The 25,722-nt window shown below is 42.7% G+C and overlaps 1 protein-coding gene across 5 annotated transcripts in view; it reads left to right on the top strand.

Annotated features, from left to right (window-relative positions):
* Positions 1 to 25,722, top strand: part of RNF111 (ring finger protein 111) — an 82,619-nt gene that overhangs the window by 22,180 nt on the left and 34,717 nt on the right. For all 5 annotated transcript variants that reach the window (XM_019533473.1, XM_019533472.1, XM_019533469.1 and 2 more), the window contains exon 3: positions 12,814 to 12,940. In XM_019533473.1, coding sequence (XP_019389018.1) covers positions 12,814 to 12,940 — 127 coding nt within the window. The remainder of the gene's footprint in view (positions 1 to 12,813; positions 12,941 to 25,722) is intronic.

Below are 25,722 nucleotides of genomic sequence, written 5' to 3'. Positions count from 1 at the left end.
GTTAAACATGTTGGCTTTGTCATCTGGTGTGATGACCACATTTCCTAATGTGTCCTGCAGGGGCCCCACATTACCTGGAACCTTCTTTTTACCCCCTGTGTATTTAAAGAAGGACTTCTTATTGTCCTTAATCCGGGAAGCTAGTCCCAGTTCCAGCTCTGCCTTGGCCTTCCTGACTGCCCCCCCTACATCCCCGAGCAACTGCAGTATAGTCATCCCTGGTGATGTCCCCTCCCTCCCATTGCGTGTACGTCTCTCTCTTAGCTAGGAGATGCTTTGGATGCTTGTTCTAGCATACCAGATAATACAGGGGTGGGCAATTATTTTGGGCGGAGGGTCGTTTACCCGGTTTTGGCAAGCTGTCGAGGGCCACACGGGTAGGTCTGCCACCTGGTCACTATCTTGGGACTAATGTCTCAGGGCCAGCACCGGTGGGGCCCAAAGCAGGGTGCGGGCTGGCAGGAGTCTGTGGAGCCGGGCTGGGGTGCACCAGCAGGGAGTGGGAGGAGCTGGCCCAGCTCCATGGAGCCCCTGCCGGCCAGGACCCTGTACTCCTGCTACCCTGCTCTGGGCCCTGCTGGTGCTGGCCGTGGGACACTGGTGTGGGCCCTGTGCAGCTGCACGAGCCTGGAGCCAGTGCGGGGGCCCAGGCTGGCACTGGGGGCAGGTTACAAGCTGGTGCTGAGCGTGAGGGGAAAAGTGGCCCCTCACCCACCCCACCCCTAGTGCCCCATGCCTGCTCAGAGCAGCCCTGCGCGGGCTGCGAGAGGCTGCAGCAGGGAGCACCGGCCATGGGGTGGGCAAGGGGCGGCTTTTCCCTGCGCTCCACCAGCTCCTTCCATGCCCTTCCTGCCCCCCCTCCCCTCCTCGAGGCTTCTACACTGGGGCAGCCACGGGGTCCCAGGCCAGAAGCTGGGGCTTCTGGCTGGTGGGGCAGGGCAGGCCCTGCTGTTGCAGGGCTTCCCCTGGGTCCTACTGCCCTTGGTTCCTGGTTTTTTTTGTCAAGAACCAAAGAGAGAAATATTAATTTTCAAAAATTTTTAGGGGACCCAGGGGCCGGATAGAATGGCCCCACAGGCTGTATTTTGCCCACCCCTGAGATAATGTCTCTGTGTTTTTGCCAACAATAGCAGGAATTGGGCAGAGGCTACGGAGCAGCTGGTTGTGATACGAAGGGGGAATTGCCTAATTCCTTCTGTGCCACGTCCAGCTACTCTTCTTCTGTTTCAAGGATGAGGAGAGTAGTTGGAACTTCTCCTGGGTGACGCATCTCAGTTTCCTCTTAAATGCACAAGAACAAAAGTCTCAACTTCCCAGTTGCCCATTTTGGTTTCCCCTTAATGTTCCTACAGTGCAGCTAGATTGATACGAAACTACACAGATCACTGAAAATGGAAAAAACTTTTAACAACTTGCACTGCAGAAATCAGATCTCCTTGTCCCGGAAGTAGACCTAGCTAGCTTTTTGTTTGTTTATTTGTTTTATAAGTATAAGGTCTCTCTTTAAACATAAAGATCATTTGCAACTAATAGGCAGATATTGCCTTTTGGATCATGAGCATCAGCATAACATCCAGATTTTTGTTCATTTCCTTAGGATACTGTGCTCCTAAATGAGTTGGATGCCTTTTTAAAATTTTATCTGCCTACTTTTTCAGTTGCTTGCAACATTCTTTGTGAAGTCTCAAGTAAAGAGCTCTGTGGTATTTATTCTAATCTACTTCTTATACAAGCATAAGTTGGAGTCCACATTCAGAAGAAAATGTTAGAATTCATATATAGTCTTTTCCCATATATATATGAAGGAAAACATAGTCTTTTCCCACTGCTGGAACTTAGAAGTCTGTGTTCACCTGGCATTCAGAAACTCCTTCTCTGGTTCCATAAACTTTTATTTTTTTCTGTATGCTTGGGATGACAAACTCAATTGGCACACATTTACTTTGTAAATTCTCATAGCCTCTTGCTTATCTTGCAAGCAGTTTTCCAAATTTACTTTTGAGGGTGCAGCAGTAATGCAAAAGAGCAGCCTTTCAGAAAGAGGGATGACTGACAGATTTGCTATGAACAGATAAAAAGCCAGATCTGTATATAGGTTTTGATGCATGCATCAGTGCACTGAACCAGAGTAAATCCACCTTTTCAGGACTCAAAGCTAGTGATGGCTGTTCCTTACTGAAACCATTACCATGACTGGCTAAGGATTGAGACTACTTTATATAACTGGAAGCAGAGAATCTTGTTCATATCTTCGGATGTTGGATAAGAAAACTCTTTGATTCAAACAGATATTGTTTGCCTGTGGCATTTGGGAGATGTAAATTAGGAGAAATTTGTCTACTCCTTTTCCCAAAATGTGCACGAAAGATGTTATTTGTGAACCATCTTTTTGTTTTTAATGCATTTCATGCCATGTTTGTTTGTTTTTTTTCCCCCTTGAAATTTTATAACTACAGCACATTACATGAAGAAAACATATACCTATTAATCTACCCTGCACTGCTGCATTGTATTCTTATCTGTTCTCCTTGGTAGCTGACTATATGTCAAATGCTGTAGTGAACAAGGGACCATTATAGAGGCACACTGAAGGGTAGAATACTTGCTGTCCTGCATGTAACCTGCCAGCTACACTTGCTCTGTCAGGCCTCCTCTAGCCTTGTGGGAAGCACGATTGGTAGGGCTATGTGAAATTTCTCTGGGTGTTTCATTTTGAAGTTGTTTGCCCCAGTTCCTGGTTGGATTCCCCAATTCTTCTGTCTTTCCCCCAGCTCTTCCTGAGGGGTGCAGGCCTCCAGATGATGCAGGATGACAGCAGGCTGCCACTGACAGCCGGTGATGGCGGTGGCTTTGGGCTATTTCCCCAGCTGACAGCAGCAACCTGCACACAGATCCGGGGGCCTGCACTCCCTAGAAGGGCTGCAAGGCTGTGTCAGACTCCTCCTGGTAGGCACAGGCCTCTGGATCTGCACACGAGATAACAGCAGGGTGCTGCTGCCAGTGCTGGGTGCAGCCCGTACCAAGTGCTGGAAAGCCTGGTGCTGCCACGGGCCCCAGCCAGCAGTGGCAGCATGCTGTTGTCCTATCTGGGGACCTGTGCCCCCCAGGAGAGCTGCAGGGCTGTGCTGGACTCCTGCAGGGTGCAGGCCCCTGGACCTGTACGTGGTATGACGGCAGGCTTCCACTGCTGGCTGGGTCCAGTGCTGGGCACAGCCTGTGCCGAGCTCAGGGGAGACTGGTGTTGCTGCTGGCCGCAGCTGGCAGCAGCAGCATGCTGTCATCCTGCGCACAGATCTGGGGGCCTACACCCCCCAGGAGGGTTGCAGGGCTGTGCCAGACTCCTCCTGGACAGTGTGGGTCCCCAGATCAATGTGCAGGATGACAGCATTCTGCCACTGCCAGCTGGGGCCAGCGCCAGCACCCAAGCCTGCCCGGAGGAACCCAGACTCTGGCACAGCCTCGCAGCCCTCCTGGGGGGTGCAGGCCCCCAGATCTGTGCACGGGATGACAGCAGGCTGCCGGTGATGGCAAGTGATGAGTTTTGCTTTGAACAGTTTGAAGTGCAATTTCCCAGAATCCCCTGCACCTATCTCCTTGAAACTTGGCAGGCTTCATGCCTTCGGAAGGGGCTACTATCCCTGTGAATTTCATTGGAATTGGGCATGAAATGACAAAAGTATAGGCATTTTAATGATTCCTCTTTATAGCCTATGGGCAAAATGTTGAAACAGCAAAATGGTTTTGATGAAATGAAATGGAACAGTGCTTCGAAACAGTGAAACGAAACACTGTCCCTTCATGATGGCAAAATGGAAGTTGAAACAAAATGGTGCTGTTTCACACAGCCCTAATGATCAGCTTCCCAGTAGGGGGAAAAAGCAGCCTTATAATACAATTGGACTAGCTGAACTTTTTATAAGCCACATCCCAAAAGTAGGTACCATCTGCTCTAAGTAAAGAAGAGGAAATACAGTGCGTCAGAAGTGTAATTATTCATGTTGGAGTATCCATGTTTAGTTGCTTGTTACTGTCAGTGTACAGTAACTTCAGTAACTTAGTGCCTTTTTGCAAGTATGTAAAGTGTTTTGAAGCCATGGGGCACTCATCAAACTGCTGTTTTAATACATTTGTTGCATTTAATACAAAAGGAATATGCTAACTAGAAAATGTATGCAGTCAAGCTCTTGCTACAAACATCAACAAAAATCTTATTTTAGTCAATATTTTGGTAGAAATCCTTTCATTTAGGTTTTTATTCTAGTATGCAGCATGACTGAATCAAAGCCAAATAAAGCATATTTTGCTTGATAAATCTTGGTTGTTGAGTGTTTCACTTATGCATCAGAAGTCCCTAATTTGCTCTAACTGGACAATGCAGTGACAGTCCCAGCCCTGGTATGTTACCTGTTGCTTACATCACAATTAGCATGAGTTAGCTGCATATTTAAGTGAATAAGCAGCTTACATTTGTAGTACTGTCCCACTGGCTACTTGTAACTATAGTCTGTTTAACTGCATAACTTGTGAACTGACTAAGAACTGTTTATTTCAAAGCTGCTGTGGAGGGGTATGGTGTTGAAGGTATAGCCAAATCTGCGTGCTCCCCGTAACCCAAAACAAACTTCTCTGTTGCACTATTTTGTAATGCTACACAATGTTTTGGCTTCACAGCAATTCTCTTAAATTAGTTCATAGTAGCTGACTTTAATTGAAAAAATGCCCCTCTTGGAAGAAAGAGTACGTAGCACAGTGAAAGGTAGGGGTGGGCAATTATGCTGGTGGAAGGGCCGTTTAATGACTTCTTTGGTGAGCTGTTGAAGGCTGCAAGGGTAACCCCACCCCTTGACAGGTACCCCACCCTAAGTGCCATATTGCCACCAGAAGTCCCTCCCCTTATCCTCCGGAAGTACTCTTTTTGAGAACAGTTCTTACCATCTTGGAACCAGAAAAAATCCCAAACAAATAGTGTACTAAAAATCAAACATCCAAACATTTACTATAACATATTTGAATTTTATTTCAAAAAACATTTTTGTCCTGATAGTGTATATAGAAGTGATTTGCAGATTGGCTCAAAATAAAGTCTTGCTCCTGTATATTTGGTGTGGGTTGTGTATGTGTGGGGGGAGTGGGTGGGCTACTGGGGGGCTTTGTGTGGCAGTGGGAATGGGGGTGGGAGACTTGTGGAGGGGGCTTGGGTTTGTGTGGGTGTGAGGCCTCCTGTCATATGCCCCTTCCCCCACACCACGGTGCCCAGCCCCTGCTGGCAGTAGCAGCAGGTGGTGGGCCCTTGGGACTCTCTTGGCCCCTTAGCAGGCAAAACTTCCTGGTGATACATGGCGCCAGCTGAGTCCCAGGGCCTGCATGTGGTGGCACGGAGCTGGCCCGGCCTGCTGGTGCGTGCCTTTGAATCAGACCAGGCTGGCTTTGTGCCAGCATGTGGGGCTCCTGGCACTACAGGAGGGAGCCACATGCCACTGGGCTGGCCTTGTGCTTCCACATGGGACTTCCATTGTTCCAGTGGGAAGGTGCATGTGGTGACACGAAGCCCACCTGGTCTGATGACACACTACTCCCCACAGGTCCTGGTCCACATACCATCGTGCTGGGCAGGCTCCATGCTGCCTCATCGGACTCCCAGAACTGCAGCCAGGAGCATGTGCCATCAGGCCAGGCCTGGCTGGCTCCATGTCTCCACATGTGGCTCCCTGCTGGAGTGCTGGAAGCCCCACATGACAGCACAGATCCAACTTAGTCGGGCCCTATGGTGCACGGTTCTTGCCTGTAGTGCCAGGAGCCCCAAATGGCAGCGTGGAGCCAGCCTGGTCTGGTTCGAAGGCATGTGCCAGTGGGCCAGGTTGGCTCTGTGCCACCATGTGCAGCCCCCGGAACTCAGCCGGAGCCACGCTTCGCTGGGGGGCTCTGACTGCCATGGGCCATAAGCGCCCTGAGGGCCTGCTTTGCTGCTGCTGCTACCAGTGGTGGGGGCCCACACTCCCCCACAACCCTTACATACCTCATACCTACCCACACACAAGCACACTATCAGGCTGAGTGGGCTCTCTGCCACCACATGTGGCTCCTGGCACTGCAGGCAGGAGCTGCCCTCCCCACTCACCAGCTGTCCAGTCACCTGTCATTGTGCTCGGTGCCTCCACATGGGGCTCCTAGCTGCAGTGCTGGGAGCCCCAGGGAAATGGAGGCACAGAGCCTGCCCAGTGTGATGGTGAAAAAGCCTGCACCTTCCACCCACTTTGTGGAGCAGCTGCGGGCTGGTAATATGTTTTTTTGGAGAGGCTCTGTGGGCCAGATAGATCTGGCCTAGCAGGCTGGATCTGCCCTGTGGGCCATATTTTGCCTGCTCTGGTATTTGTCATTTCTGTTCATTTTTTTCCTAGAAGATGCTTGTGACCTCAGTTACTTCTATTTCCAAGAGTTCTAGTGATTCGTAGGAGTTGAAAAGGCATCAGTCTGTCCATACTTGTGTGCATGCAAAGTGTTCTGTTTTGCTTGGTTTTTTTAAATCTGTGGTATATAAATTTCCTACTTTGAAACTGGCCTGTGGTCAAACAAACAAAAACAAAACAAAATCCTTTCCAATTCCATCAGAACTCTTTCTAGCAGCTGAAAAAATGTTTCAGGATATAACATCTCAGCAGGGCTGGCGATTCTTTAAAGTACTTTTGTTTTAATTAAGAAATTTCTCTAAAACATTCTTGCTAGCCTCTGGATGCCCTTTGTTTTGGTTACTAGGCATATTAATAGATCACTGTAAATATTATTTTCACCTACAACTAGGAATAGTAGTGCAAGGGGAGAAATGCCATTCATTTGACTACTAATAAAAATATATGTATTATTACAAGCCAAGATGGTATTTGTTCTCTAGTGGGGTTAAAGGCTTACAGCTGTTGCTCCATTGCTTGGTTTATCAGTCCCTACCTACATCCTGTTTCTGGGCTACTACTGTTCAACCAACAAACATTGCTTTAATTGTTGTGTAGTGTGCCCTTTTCACTTTATGGTTTCTGTAAAATAGCAGTCATCTGACCAGACACTTCCATTGATTCTATAAGTTGTATGTTAAACATGTCTTCCAAACAACTGTGAACCTGTCTTTCATTTGACTTATTTTAAAATATCCTGCATTTAATTTTCTAAGCAGCAAACTATTGGATTCATTTAATGCCAACTTCCATCTGGTATTGTACCAGTAGTTCTCAGATCTTAAGGGGTTTTATATATAGAATAATAAACATTGCTGCTAGTTCTGCTTTTTTTCCTCTAGCTTCCCTATAAGCATGTGGGGCATTTTTACAAGTACAAGTGCCACAGTGCTGGTCATTTTGAAAAGTGCCTGGAGCTATGATGCTTACCATTGTATAAGTGGTGAAATGCACATCAGTGCTGAGAGAGTGATGGTGGTGCACTTCTGAACTAAAATACATTACAGGTGCTTTAGTTCAAAAGTGCACCACTGTCATCTTCTGTGCACTGATGCACATTTTGCCACTTATCCAACCACATGTGATGCACTGCAGTTCGCCTTAACTTGCACACAGAGCAGACTCAGTTGCTCCAAAGCAGCAGGTCTCTGGCGTGTCATGGGACAAAAAAGTATATGTATAAATGTCTGTAAAGTGTGACTAAACATCTTACCAAGTGTTCACTCTATTGAAAGCAGGTGTGTATAAATGACTCTTTTGTACAATTGTTACAAAAAACCAGGTCCAAAATCTAGACTCCATGAAGTGTGACAATGAATAGGTACTTCTACCTCTCAAAATGTTATGAAATGGATCTGTGTAACTTTGCAAGACTGCCTTATTTGAGAGTGGTTTTGCCCTTAACTGTCAGGAGAAAATCATACCACAATATCTGGAGTTTAGAAAGTAAACAAGCAGGAGGAAATAAGTTTTTTTTGGTTTTAGTTTTCTAAAAGATCACTTGCCAAAAAAATTGAACATGAAATAATGATGGTTTGGATTGTTTTGTTTTTCACTAACTTGAAATTCCCCTTGCATGCTTTTAAGTTCTCCTTTTTCCAGTTGTAAGGAACTTTTATATTTGACTGCCGGAGGCACCAGTGCTAGCTTTAGCATCAGTATCAATCAAGAAATAGAAAAAAGGAGAAGTTATAGAACTTAAATAAATACATAAAAAAGGACACTCTTGGTACTTCTAATGTGGCAGTAGCAAGTTGTTGAAAGCATAACTATAATCAGTCACTTGAACAATTATTCCAAGTTTCAAAAATTCTTTAAACTTACTTTGAAGTCCATCTGTTTTCCTCCACTGCCATCCCCTGACAGCCACACTGCACTGCCCTGTTCCCTGGGGCAGGCAGCGAATGCCAGAGTGGGGAGCCCGAACACTGGTTGAAGCCAGAGTAATGAGGAGAGCAGCAGTTGGGCAGGAGCTTGGGAGCTGCAACTTTTAACCAGTTGTGGGTCACATGCATCGAAAGTGAGCTGTGGCTCTCAAAAGCTTATGCATCTCCAATTTGATTAGTCTTTGATATGCACCTCTGCTCTGCCTTCTGCATGATTATTTATTTACCTCTCTAAAAGTAGGTAAAATTGGCTCATTTGGGAGGGGGATTTCTGTTTTCATACTCTGCAAAGCATTCCAGGGTAATTTCAGCAGAGGAGCATATGTAAAACTTCCTGCAGGGAAGTTATAGCTGTGGTTCCAAAAAAGTGTACCCTCATTTTTCAGAAATGTCATGTTCACAGGGTCATATTTAGGTGTTTACATTTATTTTTTCCTTTTTTCTAAATGAGAGTTAGATGCTAGCATTTTTTTAAGGATCTGAGCACCTCTAGTTGTGGCTTGGGTGTGAAGCATTGGCACACATTGCTTCCAAATGGCTTTTCATTGCTTGCTTGCCTAACCAGTACAGTAGAGACAGCAGCTGAGGCATGCTTGTGTATAAGTTGCTCACTTGCTTCAGTTGCCTCTAACTGTCCTCTGTTAGTTCTAGATGTGATAGCCTGAGACTTCTGCTAAGTCAGCCACCTTCCTTCCACTGTGGTTAGATGACTGTTCTTGAACTTCACTTCTGGAGCAAGCTTGAATTTTTGCAGGCCTCTTTCATTTATTTTATGACCTTTCATGCTCTTGCTTTGCTAAATAATGTTATTGGAGGGAGTTGTTCCTCCTACCCCAAAGCTTTGCATGGGCATGGCCAGAGATAATGGAAGACTTCTGGGAGAGATGAAGCATGCTGTGCCATGCTTCGTGCATTTGAGCCGCATCTGGGCAAAAATTGGAAACTTCTGATTTAATTCCATAGCTGAATTTGGTGCAGCTCATAGAGACCCCCTTCACCCGCATGCTTTCTGTGCTGGGAAATGGTCATTCAGTCACAGTGAAAGGAAATGGTTTCTGTTCTTTGCTGTAAGTTGTAGTAGCTGAAGCAGATGGTAAAGTGTGTATGCTTAAAATTAAACTAAAGTGTGTCCTAATACTGCAGTCACCTTGGATGGCTGTTATTCCTTCTTCTTTAAAGGGTTGTAGAGTTGCCAGATTAGCATTTGCCACTGCCATGGTATCCATTTTATATGGCAACTTTTTTTCCCCATAGTTACTGAAATGTGATGCAGTTCAGTTCTCTGGGCTAGGTGTGAGCCTCCTGAGAAGCCCAAATCTGTCACTGTCAGAGTTGTAGCTGATATAGCAGCTTCACATGGTAGGATGTTGGGAAGCAGTCTGTTTTTAAAAAGCTTTATTCTGAGTTCCCCATGGTGGTTGTAACTCAGGGATGGGCAAAATATAACCCCCAGGATGGATTTTATCCAGCCACCAAGGGATTTTATCCAGCTTGTGGTGGGTCCAATCCCTCAACCCTGTATGACCCAGACTTGCGGGGGGAGGAAGATTGTGGGGGGCAGGGCGCTGCCTGGGATTGTGCTGCATGCAGCTGGATCCATTTCCTTCAAGCACACAGCCTGGGGCAGTGCTGTGGCTGGACTCTGCTTTCTGGAAGCTGCAGTGGGGGCAGCTCCTTCCAGCTGCCGCTACCAGTGTTGCCACCGCTGGACCTGGCTGTGTCACCTGGGCGCCCTGGCCCGTCTGCCTTGCACTCGTTGCTGGGGGCGGGGCCTTCATGGAGACCAGCCTGGGACCCCTGCAAACAGGACACTTTTGGCCAGGTGGATAGGATGGGGCTGCAGGTGGGCAGGGAGTGGTATCTGGGAGTGGGATGGGCAGCCAGGGAGCAGCATCAGGGAACGGGGCGGGCTGGTAGGACTGGGAGTGGAATCACAAGGTAGTGACAGCTCAGGGCCTAGGGCAGAGTCGCAATTCGTTCTCTGCATGATGGATTGTGACTCCTGATTAGGGAGAGGGGCAGAATGTATGTCTGTGACTTGGCCTCTGCCCACGGCCCCTGCCCCGCAGGCATGTGTGGGAAGCCCCAGTACAAAGCATCTGTAGGGTGACCCCGAAAGATCATTACTGGATTAGGCTGCCCTGTGCTGCTGGCCTGCGGTGCTCTATAACTGTCTTGTACTGGGGCTATCTGCACGTGCCTGTGGGCAGGCCGTGCGTACGCTCTGCTCCCTCCCCAGTCAGGCTGATCACGATCCGTCTTGCAGGAAATGGCTTGTGGCTCTGACCTGGCCCCCAGCCCTGTCCACCTGTCTCGCTCCCTGAGACCACAGCCCACAGGAGCCTTTTAATGAGTTTTGGTGAGCTGTTATGGGCAGGGTGGTGCTGACCTGGCCCACAGTAGATCAGCAAAACTCTCTAAGTGGCCCCTGCTGCCCAAATAATTGCTGGTGTAGTGCAATGAACACACAGATGATGGCCTATTCAATGTAGGGGTCTTGTCTTGATCAAAACCTGCAGGAAGTTAGGTGTTTATCATACATTCATTATGCACTTTTATTTTCACAAAGCCAAGGTATTACCAAATTGTGGAATGAGTTGGTTGTCTGTTGGGAAACTTGGATTTCAGGGAAAAGATCCTATTGTAGAACCTGGCCTAACAGCCAGTTTTGGTCCTGATTCACTCTGTGTGGTTGATCATGAGTGCTGTGATTGTTTGGTGGAAGCTGCATCTCTAATCTCAAAGTCTCAAGCTCACTCCACTTCTCTTAGAGTGGTATTCTGTAGTGGATCAGGGTGGATCATCTGGCTATAGCAACTACTTTGTTCACACCATAGGTTCACACACAGGAAGAAGACTGCCTTATGCTCCTTTCAATCCAATGGTCCCCTTGGGTGGTAGGTCTTCCACTCCCCTTGAGTGACAACACCCTGGTAAAGAGTGGTTCTACTGTTCCCCATCTTCATGTTTTGTAAGCATGACAGTCACAATCTTATTTAGCACTTGGGCAGCACAGTTTCCTCTGTGTTCCCGTGGATGGTGACTCAAAATGGTTCTCTTCAAAATGTCTAGCTGCCAAAAGGTACCTAGCAAGTGGATAAAGATTTAAAGCCACAAAGATCTTTGTGGTTGGGGCTGACCTAAGACATATAACTGTACAAGCCTAACAGCCTTAGACTTGTTCTGTGGAGCCTTTGTCTGACCCTGCTGCAATCTATCTGTCTTCCCTTTCAACAGCTACTGACTGCTTATCTCTTTCCGTTTGTCTTCAGGTAGGTGATTTTAAAGGGGTCTTTGTAGAAGTAGAATCTAGAAAACTGGTCTCCAGTCAGATGGGTAAGCTCTTACCAATTAATGGCCTGTCCACTATTTTCTTAAGGACCCTTTTGAAGTATTTTCTCCTGAGATGTCTATCTCCATTTATGTTGTTTCCTACCTGTTAATAACAACCGGTTCATAATTCAACTCTGTAGTTGAGCATTATAACATTAAGAAGGTAAGCTGTGGTGCATGTACTTATAAATAAATGGGAAATATTCCCACCTTGTTTGGCAAGTTTACTTGTAATTTCATGGCTGATCCTTACCTTTGTGCTTCAGCGGTGAGCTTCCAGGATCCAATAAGAGTTACCATAGAAAAGGAATGAAGATTGCATCTAGAAACTGTATGAGAGCCACTCTTCAGACTCTTGGTCTTCCAACAAAAATGGTGTATAACTAGAGCAGAACTGTGAAATGCACATCAGTGTGTCTAGTGAATGCAGGCCTCTTAAGTAATAAAACTTAATCACGTGTCTGTAGATCCTTGTCTATTTGTGCAAGACCTTTAAAAAACAACAAAAAAACCCAAACAAACTTTGTTCTACAGTTTAATACTGATCATTTTTCACTTTCCCTTTTTAATTTTTTAGATGAGGAATAAAGTCTTAAATAGGAAGCGGTGCTGGTTATATTTAAGAAACCCCCCCCCACACACACTCACACAAAACTGGCAGTATTTATACTGTGCTTCAATTGAGAGTCTTCATATAAATCATGGATGAGGAATGAAATAATGAGGTAGTACCGGTAATGACCAAAATATTTGTTATGAGCTGTATGGTAGAATGTTGCACATTTATTTCCAGTCTGCCTGATCTTTGTGCTTCCTAGTTTTTGTTTTTTTTTTCCTGTGCACTAATTGTGGAGGAGCTCAGGAGTCATGTAAAGCTGGAATATCTCCAAAATTGAGTTGTCTAATTCTGTCTTAAGTCTCTGAAGATGTTGCTGTTTGTAATGGGAACGAATGAGACTTGACAGATGCTTTTGACTTGGTTTGCATTAAAGTTTGTTACATAATTTATGCTGCAGACTGTGTCCTTCTCTTTATATGCACCATAAAACACACATTAAAATAGTCTCTTTAAAGGTGAATAACTTAAATTTATCATTGTAGGGTTGTGATAAATGTTTCATCCAAACTTTCCTTTCTCTTGGTTCCAGGAAGTATAGATGAAGATGTTGTAGTGATTGAAGCATCCTCTACTCCCCAGGTCACTGCCAATGAAGAAATCAATGTTACCTCAACAGACAGTGAAGTGGAGATTGTAACAGTTGGAGAAAGCTATAGGTGAGATACCTTGTCTCTGTCTCGCACACACAGAGCAAGACATTTAAAACCAGTGCTTGACAGTGTTCTTAAGCAGTAGGCTGGATTGATCTGGCTCAGGTCAAAAGTGGGTTAGCACTAGCACTATCATTGCTACTTCTGACTTGCGTGGGTCTGGCCTGCCATAGGTTGCCAACCCCTGATTTCTGTTAAACTGTTTAGTTAAGTCTTCTTTTTTTTTTTTACTTGTTTGTGCCTATATTTGTTTGGTGTATAATGGTCTTCAGCATTGATTTACATTGTAGCTTGACCACAAATCAGATTAATGTTCAGGATTGTTGGTGTATATGGAAGATTAGCTTTCTCTTCCATAACTTCATTTTTTTATTTCTAGTAGAGGTCCTTTGTTTACAACAGTGGTGCCCAAACTTCCTGCCCCACAGACTGCATGGGGTCAGTCTATGGGGCAGATCCTGCCTGGGGCTGGTATGTGGGGTCAGTCCTTGGATGTAAGCCAATGTTGTGGGGCCCATCCAGTGCACAGGGATACACTGTCTGGCTCTTGGGGCTCCTCATGGGTCTGGACATTTGGCAGTAGGCAAGTGACAATTCATGCTGCTACTACTCCCCTTTCACTAAATTTCCAGACCCCTGGGGAGACCAGTGGGCTGAATCTGGCCCCCATCGTGGGGATTCTGGCCTCTTCCCTCCCACTTCAGAGTGCTGTTTCTCTTGGGCCGTGCAATTTTAGCGCACTGCTTCCAGTTTTAACAAAGGTTAAATATGCGCAGCTTCAGAGCTTCTTGATCAGTCCACATTAACATATATTATTTATTAGAAGCATTGACTGAAACTGCAGAAACACTTAGAAGGGCTCTTCCGATACTGAAAGTGATAACTTGAGAAGTGTTCTGTGTTCCAGATAGGCTTTAAAATGTCAAAAATTGGTCTGGATCCACCTGATCTGTGCTCATAGAACATTCATTCAAGACTGATTAAAGGTAGATGGAGTGTTTTTATGTCCAGCTTTCTCTTTGCACAGCATCAATTAAAAGTGGCCTGTATACAAGCTATAAAGGCTTGAAAAAGAATATTGAGTAAAAACTATTGGCTTATTATCTTTTCAGTTACTAAAATATCCTCCCATTGCTGTCACTAACTCCACTAGAATGAGGCTTTTATTTAGCATGTTTTACTTTTTAGTTCTCAAGGCATTTTGATGCCAGCTGTCGGTATAAAGGCCTTACTAACTTGACAGATTATTCACCCAGAATCTTCATGTTCAAGTAGTCTTTATGGAATGACGGAATGAGATTTTTTTTTTTTTTATTTAAGACCTAGTTCTGGAAGCATTGTTTCTTGACAGAAGCCTCTCTAAGGTACCTGCATATGTGTCTACCTTTCTGCTTTTTTGTAGTTTATACTAGCAATTCTGATAATTAGCTAATGACTGAAGATAGTCCTCAATGCAGCTTTTGGTTTAAGGACTCTAAGTCTGATAGTTAAATATCACAATATCCTCCTAATCGGTTGGTCATTTCTTACCTTAAAGTTATTTGAGTACTTCCGCTTCAGACCTCCTCATGTGGTCTGCTCAGGCATATCGCGGTGGTCCCAGAACCACATTATGATGGTAACCTTTCTTCTGTGCTACAGCCTCAACAGTGGCATTTAGGATGAATCTGGCATTCTCATTTAAGATTCTACGAGTAAAGTGGACATTATAAAGGTTATTTACCATTCTTTCTGTTCAAAGCAAAATAAGTGGCTTGTTCTGTTCTTGTGTTTTTGTATTCTTTGTTTTCTATTTCACGTATGTTACATATAAGTGAGACAGGTTACTGCATTTTTAAAAATCCAGGGATGTATTTGTGTTAATATGTACATGTGTGTTAATATCTCAATCGAATCAGAATAACAATGTGAAGACCTTGCAGTACTTTAATCCCTGTTTCATGTTGGGGTTTTTTTAACTTACTGAAGGGACATTCTTCCTGTTCTGTCATAACTCATTTTGAATAGGTAGCATCACATTTAAGCACCTTATAGTTTCATAGTAGCTAGGGCAGGAGGGACCTGAACAGACCTTATCTGCCTTCAGGTTTTTAGTGGTACTTGAGCTTGTCTTGGACTCAGTACTTTTGGATGGCTGTAAATTTAAAGAATAACTTCTTTGATTCACAAAGTTTTTCTGGTGCTCTGCGCATTAAACATAAACAAAATACTTCTAACTCATTTTTTGGCAAAATCGTGAGATCATAATGTAAATATGTCAGCCCTATCAAAGGAGATGAGGTATAATACATGGTATCTGAATCTGGTCCATCTCAATCCAGGTGGATAAAGATGTTGTGTTTTTTATTAGTTTGTTTTTAAACTGGTTAAGTGGACTTTTGCTCCCTCATAAGCAGAACAAAGAAAGTTCTTTGTTCTGCGTGGTTATTTCACAACACTTATTTTAGAAAGTGACCATGCAAAGAACCTTTAGCCAAGCTCCAAAAAATACCCATCTGATAGAGGGCTAATTTTCAGACAGGAAGAAAAAAATTGGATAAAAACTATACTTGCTTTACTCACCTCTTGAAGTTGAAACATTACTAGTAAAGGTCAGAGAGCAGGAAATATAATTTTAAATGCAGCTTTTAAGCTTGTCTGGCTTACACTGAGCCCTTTTTATCAATTATTAAAAGGTTTTGTAGAAGAGAAAGATACTGAGTAAAATTATGCCTTCTAGCCCTGGGAAGATGTGAAACCTAATATCCTCTATGAAATGGAATTACCGGTTCTAAATCTAAAGGAAAACAAAAAGCAACTGTTAGGAGACAAGCGAGTTTTTTGTTGGAAATGTTTTGTTCCAACATTTAGACCACATAGACAGAAAATGGTGTTGCTTACTTATCACTGGGAATGGGGTGAGGAGGGTTGAAAAGAGGACCCTGGAATTTTTAAATTCCCTGGGAAGGATGGTGAGAAAGGAGAGTGTCTTAATGTGCCAGGTGCAGCTGCTGATGCACCAGTGTTTGGGAACAATTTCTTTTTTTCCTGTCATGGTAGCACCTGGGGTGATGGAAAATCCTCTAAGGGTCTTTCAAAGAGCCAGCCTTATGTAGGATGACCACAGTCATTTGAGGGAAATCTGGGATAGGCAGGGCGATTTTATGTATACACACCTACTCCCCAACCCTTTGGCTCCCAGGAATGGGGCCAGAGAGGGCAGTGCAATGTGCATGTCCACACATGACTGTGGCTCCCCCCTGCTTGCTTCCCCAGACTTTGCTTGTAGCCCACCAGAGTCCAGAGTGGCTGTGGTCCCAGGAGAAAATCAAAACAGAAGTCCTAGATTGGCATGAACCCATCCTTCTGTGCCTGATTTCTTACTCAGGAGCTGGATGCATTTGTGCCAGTCCAGGACTTCTGCTTCAATTTTCTCCAGCAGCCAGGATTCTGAGACCAGTTGCCAAAATCTGGGACATGTAGTCACCTAACCTTATGCCAACTGCCACCCACCACAGCAGTGAGCTTGACTTTTCACTCCTTATTGCCCCATCCCCAGGTATGACCCACAACACCTTTGCCTAGGCCCTATACTGCCAGAAAAGCTTTTCCTGGAGGATGCCAAAGAGCAAGCCCCAGCATGTTCTCTTCCGTTGAGTGACCAAGAAGCTGAGACTGTGCTAGGAAACTCAAGGAGTAGGAAGAGGTAGTGGTTCTAGGCCAGTTATTCCCATACTACCATAACTTGTTTGATGCTGGCTTCCAGTTTTTTGCTACTAATGCCCAGACCATATCTATGCTGTGGGTGTTAAGGGACGTAGTTGCTGATCATTTCACCATTGCTCTTAAATGGTAGTCAGTTTGAAGGAAATAAATGACCCCAAAATGATTCCAACAGACTTCTTTGTTTTATTAGAAAGGTCTTCCAAAATGTCAGAAAGCTTGTATCCAAAACTTCTATTGATATTTTTGTGGCCTAAGTTCTAATAGAGGTGACTTAAAATTTTCCCTCTTCTGTCCCCAAACATACACCCTGCATATGTTCCAGCTCCATATATTGACTTCTACACTGAAACCAGTATCACATGAGAGATGGTGTGACAAATTCTGAAAATCTGTGTTAGAATGCTGCCGTGAGAGGTATACAGGAAATCAGACAAACTTAATGTAATGTAATGCAGCTAACTCCTACCTTGTTTTCACATTTGGAACTGTTAGTTTGGAGGAAACGCCTCCACCTCTACAAGCTATCACCACCTCTCAACACATCAGCAAATTCAGCACAGCACAGTAGCAGTAACATTCTGTGTACATTAAACACAACAGTAAGCAGTTTTGCTGATGAGCAAAACTAGTTTGTTCCCTGTGGGAGGCTGTGGAAAGGGGGGTTTCCTTGTACAGCTCCTTAAACCTCCTTCCAAACCCCAGAGGAGCTAATACACAAAAATACTTACAGCAGTGATTTCATCCCCTACTCTAGCTGTGGCCACAAGGTCTACTGCTTATGTCCTCTGTCACGTTAGGTGTTCAGTATTCACTCTGAATGAACACTGAACTCTGCATTTGTGGTTGAGATGTTTGGAGACGGTGCTCCTGAGCTACTAAAGGTTTAGGTACTGGATGGTGAGTGGGAGAAGTAGATGGCAGTTGCCGTAATACTGACTGCACATCCTTATTCAGAGGCCATCATTGTTATATCCCTCTACTATTAAGCATCAGGACCAGCACATTCCTCAAGATGGGAAATGGAAATACAAACCATTACAAAGTCGTTTTTCTATCTCTTAAGTAACTACCTGTTATAGTACCACCATTTTACCTTGTCTGCAGTACTGGTGATATCTTGGGATAACTGTGGACAAAGGACTCCAGCTATTTCATGTTTCTCAAGTCTCAAGCAGATTATATGCATTTATCTCCTCAATCTTTGCTGAAAGAAAATAAGTCTTGGAGGTTTTGCATTGGTGGTCTGAACTTTTTTTTGTATTGCTCCTTCTACTTGTTCCTCCTACTTGCTGCCTACACTTTTAGGACATTATTCCCTGAGATGCTCTGATTCTCAGGAAGGATTGCCTTGGGCCATCATTTGGTCTTTGAAGTCAGTCTCTGTTAGTTCTTCCCTAGCAGACAGGAAGTACATGTACAAAATTGCTTGGTCAAAACTTGCTTCTTCCATGTTGCCTAGTTTTATGGTTGTAGGACATGTATTCATTTCTTTAGTGGCCATGGTATGGGTACAGATTTGGAGGCTTTTATTTGTTCTTTCTCTCTCTCTCTTTGCTGCCTTTTCTCCCTGTAAGCTTTGTAGTATACTGCATATGACCAACTGGAGTAGCTGCAGAACTTGCTAGTTACTGACAACAGTGTTTGCACCCTTGCAACACCATTTAGAAGTTTTACCCTGTATAAGGAAGTGATCACTGTCCACTGCCTCCAGTAGTTTTTTTTCCTTGCCACTAACCATGCAGAGGTGAGCAGTTCTACACTCCTGTGACCATACTGCTTCCCCCACCCCCCAGTTGTTCCTGATAATGCTGTCTTTAAGACTCTTCGCTTGGAGACCCACTTTCTAAAGATGTTTGTCTTGTCTCTAGCTTTTCTTATGTTGCTTCCCCAGTGGCTGGACAGCCATGTAATCAGTTGTCTGACCACTCTTTCACACGTCACTAGTCCAGGTACACCTTCCTACCCTTAATAACATTTTACACTGCACTTCTCTGAGCACCTTCCTACCCTTAATAACATTTTACACTGCACTTCTCTGAGCACCATGTATGGCATGGACCCCTAATAGCAGCTGGGGGTGCAACCATCAGGTGTCTGGAGCCCTTGCTTCCCCCGCCATGTGTATGGAAGGAAGTCTGTCCATGGCTAGGATTCTTGCTGCCTCTGGGCTCCAAGACTGAGTTCCTCTCAGTCTGTATGCATCCCTTCGTAAAGAAGTGCACACATGTAAATGTTAAGTTTAATCTGTCAGTGTAGTTGCCTAGTAGTAGTTTTTCTCTGGGATGCCATCCTTTTTCTCTTCTTTTCTTCTTTTTCTTCTGGTTGTTTCCCAGTGTCTTCTGAAATGGATCCCTACTGCTTTTGCTCACTACATTATCCAACTGTACATGTACATTCAAGCAACCATTCTAAAACGTAGTCAACTGCATGCTGTGTAAAAAATAAATAAATAAATAAATAAGCTACATCCATCCTTTCCTCCGATCTTGAAATTTTTGTTCCAGTGTTGTAGAACTTAATAATGGACTGATGGATCTCTGTGATTTGTATTTTAGTTGCTTTGTAGTATGCAACTCGCCCCCTTATGCTGTTTCCTCAATCCTTGTAGAAAAATCATTATACAGGAGATAGTCATTCTGCTGTTTGTGCTATAGAAAACAGTTCCTTCAGTATAAGGGTAAATGTTTCCACTTGAAATGCTTCCTAAAATGCCTGGGTGAGGAGGAAAAAGGTCCAGTGTTGTATTTGAAAGGTTTTTAACATTGTCCGGAGCTAACTTTGGCGTCGCTAATTCAACCCGTGGATCCATAAAACTGGTTTGTTGCTCATGATATTCTCGTGAATTGGATGCACAGAATTTTGGAAACACTTATGTTCAGGTTGACTAAAACCAGTTGCTGATACAGAATCAAAAGTGAGGTCCTCTTTCCAGCACCAAAGCTGTTCATCATCAATGTTGTACCAGTTTTTGCTTTCTTAAAGAAGAAAAATTCAGTCTAGATAAATGTAAACTTTATTTCGTTTAGGGATAATCTCAACAAGTAGAGCTTCATTTTATTACTAGTTTTCAATTACTTCATTGTATTTTACTCCTATGTAAATTTTAACACTGACCCTATGACTTCAGGCAGTGAAGCCAGTTAACCTGCCCAAAGGCTTTGTCCATCTGTTTGCTTAGATCAGTTTTAAAAATTCATGTGCTATGTTCAGGCTTAGTGTCCAAGTAGACTGACAGTTGTATTTGTTGCAACATGGCTGACTGATCCTTTATTGCGTGTAAGAATATTTAATGTTGAAAGCTGGATTCAGCTTACTTATAGTGTGCTGAAGTAATTGAAACTTTTTTATAACCAGGGTCACCTCCCTTGCCTTATCACAGCTACGTCATGTGCTGTGTCCCTGCCACATTTTTTCTGTAGGTGAGCATATCTGACTGTGGCAAAGTGGACTCTGACTCTTCTTCCTCGTGAGATTCTGCTTCCAAGTTTTCTTCTTTCATTTCCAAGGGTCTGTGCTCTGGAACTTCTTCAACCATTTCTCTCCTGAGAAGAAACCTCCGAAAACGGTCTTTTCTTTATTGCTCTGCACTGCTTCTGAGATGCTTTACAGCTACCTGGTACTGGGGTCTGCTGCTCCTGTTCTGCTTTGTGTAATAAAAATGCACTCTTGCTCTAATAGCAGCTGAAACATGTTTTTAAGCACCCTTTTTCTTCTTCCTCTCCCTCCTGACACTTTTTGGAGGATTGCTTCTTTAAAGATTCTTTTCGCATCTTGCAGAATGAGGAGGGTTGGAACAGACAGGCTTGGTGAGGTGAAATTAAAATCAATTAGTAATTATTACTTTGGGCAGCTGCAGCAGTGAGCATCCTGGCTAGGGCAGGGAGATGGACAGGACTTGCTTACAAATTGGTCTAACCCTGTTCTGACGTTCTTAATCTGTCACTTTACCCAAGTGATTAAGGTTATATCATTGATTCTAGACGGTTTCAGGCAAACTTAAAAAACCAGCAGGCTGCAGCCTGCTTTTCCTGTCTTCACATGAGTAAGATGAGCAAAGCTGAAGCAATGCGTACTCATGCAGTGAAAAAACGTGGTAACAGGAGTGAGTAATATGCTACAAGGCCATGGAATTTTCCACTGTCCAGTCAGAATGAAACTGAAGTTGAAACAGAATAAAATACTGCTTGGCTTGTTTCTGAATTCTTAGGTGAATTTGTCTGTCTCTCCTGACAAATTGGCTAATTCTGGTGAAAATCCACTTTAGTTTTTCTAACCAGCTGTAATGCTTTCTTTTGGCAAACTGACAACCATAGCTTATTATTCACAGTTCTCAGATGTCTGACCCAATAGACCATAGTGATTTTGCTGGGAAACAGGGTAGTTCTTCACAGATTTTAGAATGTGTCTCCATCTTGCAGAATGAAGAGGGGAACAGACAGGCTTGGTGAGATGAAATGAAATCAGTGTGTGTGACACATATCAACAGTAATAGCCAAGACACTGTGGCAGCTTTCTCTATGTGGGGCTTCACTTTTCATTCCACAAAGCCCTTTCAGAGTGTACCTGCTGCAAAAAAAATGCATTCTTTATACTTTTCTTTCTGACAGACTGGAGAATAAAAACTGCACTAATATGTGAAGTTTTAATTCTTTACTCATGCAGTTTAACTGCTTAGTTAATTCATTTAGTTTCATTGGAGACAATGTTACATAGGAGAGATGTTGAGGTCATGAGACTTTCCAAAAGCTTACCTTCTTTTGAGTCTGTAATAACTACAAAATCTGTGTAGGTTTAAGCTGATATAGCAAGTTCTTTCTATAGAAATAAAACTTCAATAATGTGTATTCTGCCACTTCACGCCCTTCTTTTTTCTGCAAAAAAAAAAAAAAAAAAAAGTCTGTCGAATTCAAAGCAAAGAACTTTTTCATCCTATGCCCTTTTTTGAGACTTAGAACTAGAAATCACCTTTCAACTTCAACATATAAAAATAATAGCCTCTTCTAGCTTCCTAATTTCAAAGTGGTTACCAATGCTAGAGGAGACTGTAGTATTAACAAAAAAAGAAGCAATAATCTTGTTGACATTTTATTAGAGAACCTAATTCCAGTAGCTCTTACATCATGAATTATTTTACCCAATAAACCCAAACTAGTTTTGCATAAGAAATTAGAATGTTTCCGGTTTCTTGTTTACTTACTTAATGTCTTTATGAATATTTTTACTACTTCATACTTCTCTTACATTTTCAGAGACTCATAGGCTTAGCAGGATTCAATATTTATCAATAAATGTTGATAAATATTAATTTCACTTCACACTCGCAGACTGATGAAAAAATATATTTCCATCGTTAATGTTTAAAATTTATATAGAAAGTGGACATAAGAAAAATGATGGCTGATGGTGTGTGATGGCAGGGGGAGCAGAACTGTGTTGAGTGTGGTTTGGGCTGCAACCCCTAGAAACCCAAGGGGACTGGAAACAAAAGAAGAGGAAGTGACAAAGCAGACAAGGGAGCTACAGGTGAACAGAATTGGGACGGATGGCAGCTCTACTGGTCAGTTGGCAGCAGTGCTACACCCCCTTCTCCCCACATCTCTAATGTTGCACAATCCTGAAAAGTTTAAATTGATAAAAATTGAAATCCGTGCTTAAAAATAAACATTGATATTATCTGTTGAAATGAAAAATAATTAAATAAAATAGAATTTCTAGGTTTGGCAGAATATGTAATATACAAGTTCATAGAGGTTGTTACACAAGTTAATAAAGCTGTAATAAAATCTGCTCTATGAAGGACTTTTCTTAAAACGTACCAGTAAATTAAAGGTCTCTTAATATATGTTTCAGAAATCATCTATTTTTTTTTTATAAGTAACCTAATCATTTTCTTATAACTTGGTTTGTTTATGGGTCTTTATACATGTTTATATTTCTATGTTAATTTCTAGTGAAAATGTTTAATTATCCTTTCTAGTCCCTTTTGAATGTTCATTTGTATTTTATGCACTTCAGTAATCTTTCACTGTCACAGCAGCAACACCAAAAACATGATTTGTATTCTGAATTAAAAATCCAAGTCAAAGTTGTTAATGTGGAAAATAGTCCAAGTTATATACCAAGGGAGTAGCTATAATTATTTTTCTAATGGATGGAGTACATAAAGTTAGTGCTCAGGATATATCTAGTATTGGCTCTTTGCCAGTATGATCCAGGAGACTGATTCCTGTTTTGGTTGAAGAAAAAAGTCATCTTTGTTTTCTGCTTGCTGCATTTCTTGAACTCTTGTCTGTTCTCTAATCTGCTTTAGGAACTGTAACTGATTTAGATTCAGTAATTTTGAAAAGATGGCTAACAAGTAGAACAACATTAATAAAAGTAGTTATTTTAAATTAATGTGCACCATTTAGATATCATGCTAAACTTCTTGACTCCTTAGATGGCATTTTTGTCACACATGGTATTAGTTTCATAAAAGTCTAGATTTAAAGGTTCTGCTTTTACTGAAGCAAGTCACAAAATTAATACAAATGCTTAAACCAAATAAATAAATATGATTCTCCATCAATCAATTCTACTGACAAGGGGCCTTTGAAACCTTGTTTCTTTCAAAAGTTACAACTAATGCTTTATAGGGCTGTGCGAAGCGCCGGTCGCTGATTCGGAGGAAATTCGGCCCAATTTGGCAGCCGAATCTCCAAATCCTAATCGAATCAGGAGACCCTTAAATCTCTCTAAATTGAGTCGGAAGCCTCTAAATACATTTGGAGAGATTTGATGATTCCACCATAGACACATCTTTTGTTTTTTTACATACCTTAAGGTACCAGGCATGGCTTGTGAACACTGAGATGGTGGGTGGATGGAGCATCCGATGGGAGCACGGGGAGTCCCCCACACGCTCAGCGGCAGACCCAGAAGTGGATTGGAAGTACTTCTGGTCCACTTTTGGGTCTGCCACCGAGCATGCAGAGGACCCCCCCTGCGCTCCTGTGGAATGCTTTGTCCTCCCCACCATCTGTGTTCACGAGCTGCACCTGCTACCTCGAGCTATGTAGAAAAAACTTATAAAGCTGTGTCTATTGCCTGAGTTGCTGATTCTCCAAATCAGAATCAAATCTTCAGATTTCAGATTTGGCCATATCGAATTGAGACAGTGATCTGAATCAGTGAATCAAATCGGTGTACCCCAAATCATGCCGAATCCGAATCAAATACTGCCTGCTTCGCACACCCATAATGCTTCATTGATCTAGCCTCTTACTAAAATGTAACTTTATGGGCAAGTGGAAATACAAAGGCATTTTATATTTGATTCACTTAATGGCTTTAATGTACAAATATATAGCTGCTAAATATGTAAATTATAATGATAATTATAATTATCCCCCCCCAAAAAAGTTGAAATATGAACCAAGCCCAAGTATGTTTCTAGAAGAATGGAGTGAGAAAGTTGGTTATTTTCTCTGATGTCAGAAAAGTTTTATTGTGTTCATTTGTTTGGCGTTTTTGTCAGAGCTTAAAGATCTGTTCAAGTGATGTATTGGTAGGTTTTGGCAGGAAGCAAATGTGGATGACAGGCTTATGATGCAAACATGGTAGAGTAAAAAAAAAAAAAAAAATTTGGTTTTCCAAATTTAAAAATTAGGTGGGCTTAAATATTACACAAGTGGATACTAACCACTGCAACTATTAGCCAAAGGAAGTTCAGGTACATAATGTCTTAATGAGAGTAAAAGTGAATGTTTACCCTTTAAAGCAGTGGTGCTCAACATCTAACTTGTGAGGCAGGTTTATATAGCCTTCAGTCCTCCCCATGGTCTGGGAATTTGTCTCCTGCACTGCCAAACTTCTGGAAAGCGGGGGTTGGGAGGGAAGGGGGAAGAAGTCCTGCGGGACCAATCTGTTGTTGTGGGGGCTGTGCTATGACCAGATCTGGCATGCTGTGGACTGCATCACTCATCTGGCTTCTAGGACTGGAAGGTTGAGCACTACTGTTTTAAAATAACATTGGGTAGGAATTGTAGGCCTGGGAGGCTGTATCAAAGGTGCAAGTAAATGGCCACATTTTTATGGTGTCCTGCCTATCTGCATTCCAGACAATGGCCCATGCTCCACAATAGGTTTCCTGGAATAGAGCATCATTAATAGTCCTCTCCACATGGATTCTGTGGCTTGTTGGTACATTGTACGCAGCAGTAGAAAAAGTTTTATGGAAATTGGGGTATTCACGATGGGCTTAAAACCTTAAAAGAAATCATAGTGGACAAAAAGCAGATTTTCTGAACAGCATAGAGAAAGCACTCCTCAACTCTTAAAGATTGCATAATCTTCCTATTATATTGTCATTAATTACAGAACCAATAAATATTTGAAATTGAAGAAGGAAATTCAGCAAAGACTAGTGTGTTGAATAAGAATCAGCTTGCAGTCAGGACCTGTAGATTTGGAAAAAGGTGTCCACTGGTTCTTTCTTTACTTTTAATCCCTGTACATTTCTTCACCTCAAAACTGTATGTTGAGACATAGGCTAGGTTTTGTTAAAGTACTTATGTCTATTGTTACCCTAAAATTCACCTCAAAGGAGTCTAATTCTAACAGTAAAAAATACTGGAACAAGCTGATGAAGGTTGGAGCCTAGAGTCAGTAAGTGGGTAGAGCGAAGATAATTTCCTGTGCATTTCCATACTTTTTTCCCCCCCCCATTTTGTATTAAGGCTATAAAATTATATTTTGAAATGTGTATGTATTAAGTCTTGACAATTTTAGTTTTTGAAAAATTGTGCATAAAGGATATAACTATAGATGGGAAACATTATTTTATAAAAGTTATTCTTATGTGTTAAAAATGGCATTTATTTGAACTAATACACACAGATTTACTAACTACCAGTTGGTACCATACTCTATATCCATTTAAATCAAGGCATTGAAAAATGAAAGTAAATTTTCAATAAAGAGTAGAATCTGAAGATCATTTCAAGCTCATAATTGTATTTTTAGAGGAAGAATATCTCAAGTCAGATTTTTTTTCCTAAATAATATTTCACCTAGGAAAGGTAAACAAGAACAAAACATTGCAT

Source organism: Crocodylus porosus, unplaced genomic scaffold (genome assembly GCF_001723895.1).
Source record: "Crocodylus porosus isolate Cpor-Errol unplaced genomic scaffold, CroPor_comp1, whole genome shotgun sequence".
Taxonomy (NCBI): Eukaryota; Metazoa; Chordata; order Crocodylia; family Crocodylidae; genus Crocodylus; species Crocodylus porosus.
This window is presented reverse-complemented; position numbering and strand designations above follow the sequence as displayed.